General features: G+C 40.5%; 2 protein-coding genes across 2 annotated transcripts in view; one reads left to right on the top strand and one right to left on the bottom strand.

Annotated features, from left to right (window-relative positions):
* The first annotated feature begins 792 nt into the window (after positions 1-792).
* LOC124880614 lies at positions 793-2,645 on the top strand. The gene is made up of 3 exons (XM_047385889.1): positions 793-909; positions 1,851-2,207; positions 2,283-2,645. The coding sequence occupies exons 1-3, from the start codon at positions 864-866 to the stop codon at positions 2,480-2,482; spliced, it is 603 nt and encodes a 200-aa protein (XP_047241845.1). The 5' UTR covers positions 793-863; the 3' UTR covers positions 2,483-2,645.
* Positions 2,646-8,456: 5,811 nt separating this feature from the next.
* The window catches only part of LOC124880568 (zinc finger protein OZF-like), a 52,623-nt gene continuing 47,509 nt past the window's right edge, over positions 8,457-13,570 (bottom strand). The window contains exons 3-4 of the mRNA XM_047385814.1: positions 11,620-12,034; positions 8,457-9,765 (exon numbers count right to left, since the gene is read on the bottom strand). Of these exons, the coding sequence (XP_047241770.1) occupies positions 9,013-9,765; positions 11,620-11,952 (1,086 nt within the window). The 5' untranslated portion in view covers positions 11,953-12,034 and the 3' untranslated portion in view covers positions 8,457-9,012. The remainder of the gene's footprint in view (positions 9,766-11,619; positions 12,035-13,570) is intronic.

Genomic DNA, 13,570 nt, shown 5'->3' on the forward strand with positions numbered 1-13,570 from the left:
ACTGACTAGTTTTGACTGACTAGTCAGACTGACTAGTTTTATGACAGGATTAGTGACGTGATTAAGCTGCAGTACAGATTTACAGAGATTCCTGACGAATGATGCAGTGAAGGAAAATAACATCCTGGGCCAGGTTTTCCTGTTTCATGGTTTCCTGGATTCTTTTCAACAAATAACCCTAACCCTGCTCTGTTAGACCGGGCCCCCTTCCCTGTTCTGGTTCTGTTTGGAACGGGCCTGCTTGTTTGTTTCTCCATGCTCTGACTTGTGACAACGTGAAGAAAGGATTTCTAGATAAAACAGCTTAATGTTTGCGCAGCTTCATCTGCTGAGAGGTTAGTGTGGTGTGTTCACTGTTCCAGTGAAAACTGGAATCCTTAAAGCTTAGTCACTGGCCAGTGAAGGCAGCATAGTGAAACTCAGGGTAGCAAACAATGATAGATGAGGTTGCTGCTAAAGATGCAGAGATGGAGCAGACCAGGTCAGATGTTTAGGTGATGATTTATCCTCATTTCTTGCTATACAATAAAACTCATGTATGTGTGTTAAAGGACTCTAGAAATAGTGTCATTGTTTCTCTGACCGGCATTAAACTCAGTTTGGTTTTATTGAAGTTTTTCTTCTATTGATGTTTTACTTTGTAACCCATTATTAAGGTGAACTAAGTTACAGTAATAGCCTGGATATAGCAGAAATTGATTTGCTAAAAGTGAAAGTCAGGCTGAGGCTTTACAGTAAGCCATGACGACCTACAGGAACTGGCTGGTTTCACTTTAACTGTAAGGTCACGACCTCCAGAGCTCTTCTCTTTGTGACGGCGGTTCAGACTGCAGACTCTCAGCTCTTCTTCATCTCCTTTAATCATGAATAAATGCTTTCTGATTTTATCTTTCATTTATCTGGCAGAAGGTAAGTGAGACAACATAAACTCAAAGACTTTTAAAAGGTTTTTTAATGCAGTGATCCTTTATTTCATGACAAAGAGCCGTCTTGTCTGTTAGTTGTAGTTTCCTCTACTTGGTCTGGGGCAGCAAGGCGCTGCTGTTAGCTTTCATGAAAGGTTCTCGGGTCAAATACCAGCTGTGGTCTCTCCAAATCATCATTCAGTGTGTGTGTGTGTGTGTGTGTGTCTCCATGTTGCCCTGGGACAGACTGGGGACATGTCCAGGGTGAACCTGCGGCTCGCCTGGTGGACATCACCAGCCCCTGAGACCCTGCCAGTCTCAAGCAGGTACAGAAAACAGACGGCAGATGGAACTGGATGGGGCGTCTCTCTCTCTCTCTCTCGAGAAGATTCAGGAGTTGCTTCACTACATACATGTGTTATTGTTACATATATGTCTGTTAATAGAGTTAATAACCTTTGACCTTTAACACTTAATTTAGGAGCAGGTTGAGGCTAACTCTGATGAAGCCAATGAAATCTCAAAGTGACTTTCCTGTGTTCTCCTGTGTCTTCTGTGACCTTTTTACTTCTGGACTTCAGGAACATTTTTTGGATTTCATGTTCTTCTCCTCAGTTTGACATAAACTCATAATTTCTTCCTCAGTGGAGTCATCTGCTGCGTGAAATTATCAGTTAAGCTTTAATGAATCCAGAAGGAGAGCAGAAGGTACCAGAGACTGAAAGATGCAGAATGTTTCAAGATGGCTTCTCTAACAGATCTTTAGGAAATTATAAATAATCTCCAAAGGATCAGTTTTCTTAAGGTTTCTGACTGTAAAAGAGATGTTACAGATGATTATAGTTAATATGAAACCAGATGAAGGTTTCCAGATCAGCTTCATGTCCTTAAATTCCTCCTGTGGAGCTAAAACTGAAATGTTTCTGATGTTTCTCCGGCTTCCAGGGCAGCAGGAAGTCAGCGTGCACCGGAAGCAGGATGTAACCCTGGTGTGTCAGAGCAGCAGCGTGGAGAACATCTCTGTGCTGAAGTGGAGCAGATCTGACCTGAACTCTGACGGGTACGTCTACTTCTACAGAAACAAGCGCTGCTTTGAAAGCTACCAGCACCCGTGGTTTCACGGCCGAGTGATGCTGCGGGACGCCGGAATGAAGGGTGGAGACGCCTCTTTGATCCTGAAGAACGCCACCTTCAAGGACGCTGGGATATACGAGTGTCACCTGTTGGTCAGGGAGCTGGTGGAGAGCAGGAGGTCGTACTCTGAGATCAGCCACGTCATCAACCTGACGGTCACCGATGCAGGTGAGTTTGGTGCTCAGGACGTTCTGGTCCGGCCTTAATGATTCTGATCCGACTGCTGGTTTCTGTTCTCTGCAGCTGAGGCACGGGACAACATGAGGGACAACCTCATCCACCCAGAGGATGCTGATGGTAACACCCAGAGCAGGGATGAAGCAGCTGGAAGGTCTCACATTGTTGCTGTAGTTGCTTTAGTTGCTCTAGTTGCTGTTCTTGTGGTTGCTGGTTTCATTACAATCAGGAGCTTAACGAGGAAAACCAAAGCAGTTTTCTACTGATGAGACATGTCCAGCTGACCTTCTGAAACAACTCATCAACAATGTGCGTCAGAGACTCGGACTCGTCAAAGGAAAATAAAGATTCTTCTGCACTTTTCACCACATTTATATTTGTATGAATGTGTTTTTGAAATCCTAAATGAATGAAGACTCTAAGATGATGGTTTGATTACTTCCTTCTTGTTTCTAGACTGGGTCCATCTATTTAGTTTAAAATAGAGCTTAAAAAATGATGAAGTGTTCTTTTCTGTCTAGAAGTTTCTGTTCCTGTGAAAAGCTTTTTAACTTTAACGTGTTTTTATGTAAAAGATTCATTTCTTGTATTCTGCAGGGCAAAATGTCCCAAATCAGAATGAAAGTGAAACGGAAGCCTGAACGAGGTTTTCTACAATGTCAGAAAACATTTTCACCCTGAAATCAAAATGTTTCAGCCTGGATGGAAAGATCCCGACTGTTTAACCTCTTATCAACTGACCTGCAGCTGCTGGACCAAACATTAATTCAACAAGAATTAAAGCATCTCCAGCAAAACCAGCAGAAACAAAAGAGAAGCTGAAGCTGGTGATTCAGAGTGAAACTGAAGCTGAATGCAGGCTAGCGTAACTCAGGTCATTTTCATGACAGTTGATCTTTTGTTCTAAAGTGAAACTCAGATAAGTCAGCTAACACTCCCTGACCGTATTGGACCATTTAAACTGAAACTGAAGCAGAGGGACTCACAGCTATAAATCTTTTATGATACTGGTGTGTATTTTGAGGGTTTATGACCCCCCAACCAACATGAAATGTTCCAGGGAAGACTCTGATGGACACGGACTTGGTTTTACACCAGGAGGACTATAATTCAATCAGGCCCAGATCATCATGGCAGAACTAGACATGGATGTGCCGAGTATAGTAGAATCAGCCAGCTCCCATGTCTGCCAATCCCTCAGCAGTCGGGGTGTTAGTCTCATGTCAGAGGACCACGTCTTCTCCACTCCTTGCTTGGATAAACACCATCTTGACGCAGTGCTTCAAGACTCCAGGTATCACAATACTTTATGGTCAAAGCAAAAGTTGCAGAGGTCATGATGATCTAACATCTACCTACCATTGCTGTCAGTCCCTGAAGCAGGGGAGATGTTGGGTAACGACCTATAACCTCTACAGACCTGGACTTTCACCATATATTACTGCAGAAATCTGATGAATCACCAATAAAACATCACAGCAGTAAATAAAGTAGAGCTGTCTTGACTCACTTGTCCCACCACAGTAAAATGGTGCAGATTAGTGAACAATGTTTCAGACATTTGGTCCATTTCATTAATATTAATCCTTTTATATTTGATAATTGAACTCAGTTTTATTCAAAGTTCCAACAGCTAGAAAGTCATGCAAATTCATCACCATTTTAGATCATAAATGTAACTGTTACATTACCTTGTAACTAAGTTATTAACTCAGTTACTATAACTAGTTGCTTTTTTTAAAGTAACGTGCCCAACAATGCTTATGACTATTTGCACTTGTGATCTAGACTAGATTCAGGTTAGTGGCTTCGAACTGAGGAAGGTTTTTAGAAGCTTTTACTGAGAGCAACCTTTCAAAACCTCCTAGAAATCTTCCAACAAAAGCAGCTAGTTGTCAGAGTCCATAACTTCTAGAATCATTATAGCACAGCTTAACTACAGCATACAATTGAATTCAACATATGAAGAAAGGTTTATGACAGGTAAAAGTTACAAATTATGTTAAACTATCTCTTGATGAGATAATTAGAATTAGTGCAGAAAGATGGATAACATCCTGGCGTAACTCATTTGGTTCTTGTGCTGTGAAGTATCAATTGTTTGGCCAGTAGCAACTAATACAAGTTATACTTAATAATTGGTTTGAATATTTTAGTATTTTTCAGGTATTGTTCTGTGAATATCAGTCCAATATGGCCGTATTCTAGACCAGGTGATGGAGGGGTTTCTAGCTCTGGCATCTGGTAACAGCCCTGCACTCATAAAACAGAAGAAACACAACTTCTCTCCAGAATGAGAATTTATTTACAGAATAATGCAACTCCAGGTTCAAATATTTCTGTCAAGAACCTCTTCAACTAGGCTAGTAACACTCCAGTAAAACTAAAACAAGAAACTGACACCTAGAATCAATAAAATGATGCAATTATATCCCTGTTCAGTGTGAATATTTAGTTTATGGACCATAGTTTACTTTGAGGAATTCAGAACGAGGTCAAATTAGTTTAAAAACTAATTAAGAACAACAGTTTGTCTGTCTGCATACAACCAGTTGCCAATGTAAATCATAACGGTAAAAAAGACAATTTTATGATAAAATAATGTTAAAGAAATGGTTAAATCAGAAGTCTACAGCCTTTGGACAACTGATTCTTAATAGTTGTCATTTCAGGGGGTTTGAACGGAGTTGATGCTCACAAGATGATGATGGTGCATCATCGATATAGACGTGATGATGTCACATCCGGGTTAACAGGTTTAGCCAAAGAAGAACAGGCTATAGCTAGTTAAGCAACTCCTTCAGTCACATTAATATAAATATTAACAGGTAGGGAGTTATCAGAAATATTAGCTTCATCTAAACCTTCAGCTTGTATGTTAGACCCAATCCCAACCAAATTATTTAAGGAAGTGTTCCCTCTGATTACCAGCCCCATTTTAGATATGATTAATCTATCTTTAGTAAATGGATCAGAACCACAGGCTTTTAAGTTAGCTGTAATTAAACCTTTACTTAAGAAACCTTCGCTTGATCGAGATGATTTAATAAATTACAGACCTATATCCAATCTTCTATTCTTATCTAAACTTCTTGAGAAAATAGTTTCTAATCAAATGTGTGAACATTTATACAGCAATGACCTGTTTGAAGAGTTTCAGTCAGGTTTCAGAGCTCATCATAGCACTGAAACAGCTCTGCTGAAAGTCACTAATGATATTCTTATGGTCTCAGATAATGGACTTGTGTCTGTTCTGGTTCTGTTAGATCTCAGTGCTGCATTTGATCCAGTCGATCATAATATTCTCTTAGAAAGGCTGGAATATGCTGTAGGGATCAGGGGAACAGCGCTAGGCTGGTTTAAATCTTATCTGTCTGACAGATTCCAGTTTGTTCATGTAAATGATAAATCATCTTTAAACTCCAGGGTTAATTGTGGAGTACCACAAGGTTCAGTACTTGGGTCAATTCTCTTTACTATATATATGCTTCCAATAGGTCAAATTATCAGGCAGCATGGGATAAATTTTCACTGTTACGCTGATGATACTCAGCTTTACTTATCCATAAATCCTGATGAGCCCAACCAGTTAGATAGACTACAAGCATGTCTTGAAGATATAAAAACTTGGATGACTTTAAATTTTCGTTCGTTCGTCGTCTTCCGCTTATCCAGGACCGGGTCGCGGGGGCAGCAGACTCAGCAGAGACGCCCAGACGTCCCTCTCTCCAGACACCTCCTCCAGCTCCTCCAGGGGGAGCCCAAGGCGTTCCCAGGCCAGCCAAGAGACATAGTCCCTCCAGCGTGTCCTGGGCCGTCCCCTGGGCCTCCTCCCGGTGGGACGTGCCTGGAACACCTCCCGAGGAAGGCGTCCAGGAGGCATCCGGTATAGATGCCCGAGCCACCTCAACTGGCTCCTCTCAATGTGGAGGAGCAGCGGCTCTACTCCGAGCTCCTCCTGGATGGCCGAGCTCCTCACCCTATCTCTAAGGGAGTGCCCGGCCACCCTACAGAGGAAGCTCATTTCAGCCGCTTGTATCCGTGATCTCGTTCTTTCGGTCATGACCCAAAGTTCATGGCCATAGGTGAGGGTAGGAACGTAGACCGACCAGTAAATTGAGAGCTTTGCTGACTTTAAATGTTTTGCTTCTAAATTCAGACAAGACAGAAGTTGTCGTCTTTGGACCGGAGTCTTTAAAAAAGAAACTGCTTAGTCAATCACTTAACCTGGATGGCATTAAATTGACCTCTGATAATAAAGTAAAAAACCTTGGTGTTAACTTTGACTAGGACATGTCATTTAAATCCTATATTAAACAGGTTTCTAGGATTTCCTTCTTTCATCTCCAGAACATTGCCAAAATTAGAAATATCCTGTCTAGGAGTGACGCTGAAAAACTAGTCCATGCATTTGTTACTTCAAGGCTGGACTATTGTAATTCTCTACTATCAGGATGTCCACAAAATGCAGTTAAAAGCCTTCAGCTGATTCAAAATGCTGCAGCAAGAGTTCTGATGAAAATTAAAAAGAGAGATCATATTTCTCCTATTTTAGCTTCCCTTCATTGGCTCCCTGTTAAATCCAGAATAGAATTTAAAATTCTCCTCCTCACATATAAAGCCCTTAATGATCTAGCTCCATCATACATCAGAGATCTGATTGGTCCATATGTTCCTAACAGAACACTTTGTTCTCAGACTGCAGGTTTACTGGTGGTTCCTAGAGTCTCTAGAAGTAGAATGGGAGGCAGATCCTTTAGTTATCAGGCTCCTCTCCTGTGGAACCAGCTCCCAGTTTTAGTCCGTGAGGCAGACACCCTGTCTACTTTTAAGGCTAGGCTTAAAACTTTCCTTTTTGATAAAGCTTATAGTTAGAGTGGCTTAGTTTATCCTGAGCTATCTTCCTTATTTTTACCTCCGTCTTCTTCCCTCCCTGTTGGTTGGAGTAAGGAGGAGTCAGGTTTAGCCTAAACCGGCTCAGTTATGGTTGAGGTCCAAACACACCCTCCATTTCTGCTACCTGTATGACCCCTTCTCTTTTCCAATGGTTATAATCAGTCTGACAGAGAGAGGTATCCCAATCCTTGTGGTTTTTAGTATAGCAATGACCATCAGTGGGACCCTTTGTGAGGTTCCTTGAGACAACATTGTTGTAAATAAGCGCCGTTTAACTAAATAATCTGAACTGAAACTATCTGTGTAGTTATGCTGCTATAGGCTTAGGCTGCTGGAGGACATAATGATCACTTTCACCCTCTTCGCTACATTCTCATACTACTCTCCAATTTTGCATTATTTGCTGTTATTTCAGCTTTTAACTTTGTTCTCTCTTTTCTCTTCCTAGAAGCTACACCTGGCCTGACTCTGTGTCTACCTGTGACACCTTTCTGGAGAGGGGAATCGTCCAAGCTTCTGCTGGCAACAACTTAATGCTCACCTTCTACAGATGATCCACATAGCCCTGTCTTTCAGTGTTTAACCCTTTCTCTCTCCTAGACTGATTGACTGAGCTTCTACTGTAACTAACTCTATGTGCTCTCTTTCAGACTCTAACCTTGAAAACTGGCTCAGAGTTTATCTGTTCTTTCTTTCTAGATGAAACGACTAAAGGAGCTACATCCATTAACATTTACTTTTCCTTCCCATAGAAAGTACTCCTGGATCAGTGCTTCTTTATTCTCTTTGTGTCTCTGCTCTGTTCTCTCAAACCTCCAGTCGGTCGTGGCAGATGGCCGCTCACACTGAGCCTGGTTCTGGTTCTGGTGGAGGTTTCTTCCTGTTAAAAGGGAGTTTTTCCTCTCCACTGTCGCTACATGCATGCTCAGTATGAGGGATTGCTGCAAAGTCAACACCAGTGACTGTCCACTGTCTCTACATGCTCATCCAGGAGGAGTGAATGCTGCAAGTCACTGACTGGATGCAATCTGCTGGGTTTCCTTAGATAGAAAAACATTTTATCCAATTTGAATAAATAACTGAATCTGACTGAACTGTTCAATTGTTAGGATTAACTGGAATGTATGAACCTGACTGTTGTGAAGAACCTTGAGACGACATGTGTTGTGAATTGGCGCTATATAAATAAAACTGAATTGAATTGAATTGTAGGGGGCGTGCTGGGGCTGGTTGGAGTACGAACAAAACAAGCTCTGTTGTGAATAATGTTGACAACCATTTAACAATAGTAGAACCATTAGCTTTTAGCAGCTAACAGAGACACACGTTAGCACATCCTGCTGAACTATTTGGACATATTTTAATCAGGTCAGTTTCAGTAGATGAATGAAAAACATAAAATGGAGAAAACTCATGTTACTACACCATTATTGTTTAAACCACTCATTGAAATAAAATTCACCTCAACTTTAAAAACACAACCCTCAACAAACTTGCAGCACTAGGCTCAATGACCTTTAGCATTATCTTAGCAGGTAGCCTGCTAACACTTGAATAGCTAAATAACACAAACAAGCAAAAGACAATGAAATATTTAAATTGTTTTATGCTACGCTAATGTTACCTGCCTAGACACAACCTCTTACAGGAACCGTTCTGCTGAACAGGAAGTCCAAAGGGGGGGCAAAGAGAAAATGTGGAAGCCATTATAGTTTTAGATTAACTAAATTTTAAAGCAGCCCCACATGTATCCTTCCTGAATTGAGTTACAATACAGAAGTGAAAGTGTGACGGTTAAAACAATGTCTTATAAGTGTTAAAGCAGTGGGCCACCAAACTTTATCTTATTCCCCATTTTCCATACTGCTCACATTTATCTCATAAAAATTGTTATTTACATTTAGTTGCAGGGAGTTTGCTGATGTGCCTTTAAAGATGCCCTCAAAGAAAAGAGTTTACCACACAGTTCACACCAGTAAGGCCGTTCTCCAGTGTGTAACCGTCTGTGAGTATCCAAAGTAAATTTTCTAGCAAAGGTTCTCCCACACACGTCACATTTGTATGGTTTTTCTCCAGTATGCGTTTGCCTGTGCCTTTTAAGAGTACCTAAGCGATTAAATGTTCTCCCACATATTTCACATTTATAATGTCTCTGATCTGTGTGGGTCAGTTCATGACGCCTTAAATCATTCTTTTCCCTACAGGTTCTTCCACAAGTGTCACACTTATAAGGTTTCTCATCAGAATGAATTCTTTGGTGGATTTTCAGCCTTTCGCTGATTGCAAAGCATTTCCCACATTGGTCACATCTGTGGGCCTTTTCTTCTAGATGAAGGGAGACGAGATGTTTTTGTAGAGTGCCTTTGTTACGAAATGATTTCCCACATTGCTCACAGCTGTATGGTTTCTCACCAGTGTGGATCCGTTTATGTCTCTGTAAATGATTATTAGTATTAAAGGCTGCTTCACACTGGTCACAGCTGTATGGTCTCTCTCCAGTGTGGATACGCTGATGTCTCTTTAAATCACTTTTAGTTTTAAGAGTTGCTCCACACTGGTCACAGCTGTATGGCTTTTTCCCAGTATGACCATGATCTGTTCCTTTAGATGGTGCATTGAGGGCTCCATCAGTCTGCTGATGCTCTTCAGGTTCCTATGATTACAGACAGGGAGAGATAAATGCTGTCTTACAGCTGCAAGTTTCAAACAATGTCTACTTTTTTTTTACACATATCTTTCATTAAGATTTAAGGTAGGAAGACAAAGATAATTTCAAACATAAAAGGGCATAAATGCAACATCTCAATCTTAAAAGCCAAACATCAGAGCTAGTCCTTCAGGTACCAAGGAACCTGAGAATGTCTTCATTTTTTTTAAAGCATTTGGAGAGTGTTTTAAAGCGGGAAAATACCCGACAGTGATCAAGAGTCGTATGCTATGGAGCCTAAGAGGAATTAATACAACATAGGATGATGACTGGGTATAGACTGCCGTGTTTCCATGACTGAGGGCAGGAGGGAGGGCTACGATGCAAATGACCACAGTTTTCACTTTTGTGCTGAATATTTCACTGCATCTATTTTGTAGTTTTAATTAGCATCTACAGAGAATGAACAGTATTACAATGTAATGTCTTAAAGAAACAGGTAACCTCATTGAGATGGTGTTATGTCCACAGCCAAAATCAAATACAGTTAAAACTAATCTAAATGGACCTAAACATGTAAAGCTAATAAATAAAAAAAACATTAACTGACTGAACAGAAAATAAAACAATTAAATGTGCCTTATTGAATATAAAATCTCTCTCTTCAAAGACGCCGCTAGTTAATGCCTTGATTTGTGACAGACTAATTTTGTTTCACAGAAACCTGGCTGCAGTGAGAGGATCATGTTACTATAAATGAGTCAACACCAGAAATCATTTTTCAGTCTAATGTATTTAATAAACTCAAACCAATCAATATCTACAACTCTTTTGAATATTTAATCCTTAGTTTTCCTCATCCAAATTGCAAAGCACTAAAACCACTTCTGTTTGGTGTTTTGTACCGTCCACCAGGTCCTTACTCTCTATTTTTAGATCAGTTTTCAGACCTTTTATCTGATTTAGTGTTAAATACAGATAAAGTTATTATAGTGGGGGATTTTAACATTCATGTTGACGCTGAAAGTGATAGCCTAAATAAAACGTTTAATGCTATCTTAGACTCAATTGGCTTTGCTCAAAACATTAACAAACGTACCCACCTTTGTCTTCATTCTCTGGACCTTGTGCTGACATATGGCATTGAGTGTAAAGACATAACAATATTCTCTCATAACCCTGTCCTGTCTGACCATTTTTTAATAACCTTTGAGTTTAATTTAACCGAGTACTCCACACCTGAAAGAAAATTTCATTATATTAGATCATTACCAGATGATGGTGTCACAACCTTGAAGAATCTGTTCCACTTTTGATTTCCTCATTATCACAGAGGGCAGCAACTTAATTCATTCCCCTTCACAAATTGATGTTCTTGTTCAAAGTGTAACTTCCTCACTGCGTGGTGCATTAGACAATGTAGGTTATTCATAGGCAGCTGGCTCCCTGGTTTAATTTAGAGCTGTGCATTTAAAGCACGCTAATCAAATGTGTGAGCATTTATACAGCAATGACCTGTTTGAAGAGTTTCAGTCAGGTTTCAGAGCTCATCATAGCACTGAAACAGCTCTGCTGAAAGTCACTAATGATATTCTTATGGCCTCAGATAATGGACTTGTGTCTGTTCTGGTTCTGTTAGATCTCAGTGCTACATTTAATCCAGTCGACCATAATATTCTCTTAGAAAGGCTGGAATATGCTGTAGGGATCAGGGGAACAGCGCTAGGCTGGTTTAAATCTTATTTGTCTGACAGATTCCAGTTTGTTCATGTAAATGATAAATCATCTTTAAACTCCAGGGTTCCGTTTATTATTCAAGCTTTGATTTTGTAAAAATAAAAAAAACACCTGAACACTTACTGGTAGATCAGTGGGACCAGAGGAGGCCAATGGTTCGGTCCAGTTTGTGGTGCTCAGTGTGTGGTGGTTTGGTTTTCGGTCCTGGTATTCCTCCTGGTACTGCTCAACTTTAACTTTCTCATCCTCCTCATTCACTTCAATTTTTATCTCGTGGTTCTCCTCCTTCACTTCAACCTTCAACTCGTGGTTCTCCTCCTCAACCTTCAACTCCGGGTTCTCCTCCTCAACCTTCAACTCCGGGTTCTCCTCCTCAACCTTCAACTCCGGGTTCTCCTCCTCAACCTTCAACTCTGGGTTCTCCTCCTCAACCTTCAACTCCGGGTTCTCCTTCATTTTGCTTCTGCCTGATCCAGCACCTCGGTCTTCAGATGTTCTTCCACTGGAGGTCTTGGGAGAAACGTTCTGAGTGGCACCCCTGTTAGAAAAAAAAGCTGATGAGGTTTAAAGTTTCTTAGACTTTTAGCTAAAATGCTAAATTAAGTACACCCCTTTTCAGGGTTTGAATTATCAGGACATAATCATCGGGAGGCTTGGGCTCCCCCTGCAGGAGCTGGAGGATGTGTCTGGGGGAGGGAAGTCTGGGTGTCTCTCCTAACCCTCTTTGCAGAGTTATAAAATGATTCACATCTAATCTCACTTCCACTTCCTTGTCCATTTTCATTAAGGCATCTGATTGGTCATTCTGAATATCTGTCAGCTTCCTGTCTCTGTAGCCTCACTTTGAACATATCTGGATATGTTTAGAGAGCTAATAGGAGGATCCAAATTATGCAAAGGATCTAATACTTTATACTGATTTATTGGATAAGCCTATGGCCTGAGTTTAGAATTACATCACAAAAATTCCTGATACTTTCGTCATTTGGGGTTTTAATTCAAACATAAAGATCTGCAAGAATAAAATCTAAATTCTGCAATCTTCTCTCAAACATGAAGGAGTTTTAGGTAAACTTCTGTAGCAGGCGTCTAAATTAAAAGCGTTGACTGGTTCCTTTAATGAGATAGTGAACACAGCGTTTCCTGACTGGAAGACATCGCAGCGGTTGGTCGTTGTTAGGAAGTTGTTTAACTGTTGAAACACAGATTTTTCAATAATCTTACTGATGAAGAGGAGGTTTGATATAGGCCTGTAGTTCTGTAGTAGCAGCTTGTCCAAGTTGCTCTTTTTCAATAGAGGTTTGATAATTGCTGTTTTCAGGGCCTGGAGGAAAACACCTGACAAAAGGGACGTGTTTATTATTTGTGTTAAATCAGATGTTATTACAGGCAAAGCTTTCTAAAGGAAAGCTGTGGGTAAAACATCGAGACAGCAGGAAGAAGAGCTTAGTTGCTGTATGATTTCTTCTAAGATTTTGTAGTTTATTTGCTGAAATTGGGAAATTTTGTCAAAATCAGTTCTAGTTGGAGACAACTTTGGTACTGGAGTTGATGTGGATGTTCTGACTGCCTCTCTGATCTTTTGGGTTTTTTCAGTGAAGAATTTAACAAATTCATTGCAGGTCCTGGTAGAGTGGAGTTCAGATGCTACAGTTAAAGGAGGGTTTGTTAACCTGTCGACCGTGGCAAATAATGCACCAGTATTGTTAATGTTTTTACTGATGATGAGCATCAGTTGGAAGTTATATCTGTGGAGTCTCTCTTTATAGATGTTATAGTGAACCTGGAGGCAGGGCGGGTGATTTCCCCTGTCTTAATTCAGCAGGGAGACCTAGTGTGATGAACTCTCTCTGCCAACTGCCTGGTTATCTCCATCTCTGCTGGAGCTGTGGGTAGCAGCCTTATCATTGTTGTTGATAATCCATGTTTTCTGCTGAAGAACATAGATTTATTATTAAATTGAATAAATAAAAGAATGGTGTTTGTGATGCCAATAAATTCTGAATACGATGTCAGTATGATCTTAATCTGTCTTTATGATCAAGAGGAAAATTACAAACAATTATGGGAGAGG

Source organism: Girardinichthys multiradiatus, chromosome 14 (assembly GCF_021462225.1).
Source record: "Girardinichthys multiradiatus isolate DD_20200921_A chromosome 14, DD_fGirMul_XY1, whole genome shotgun sequence".
NCBI lineage: Eukaryota > Metazoa > Chordata > Actinopteri > Cyprinodontiformes > Goodeidae > Girardinichthys > Girardinichthys multiradiatus.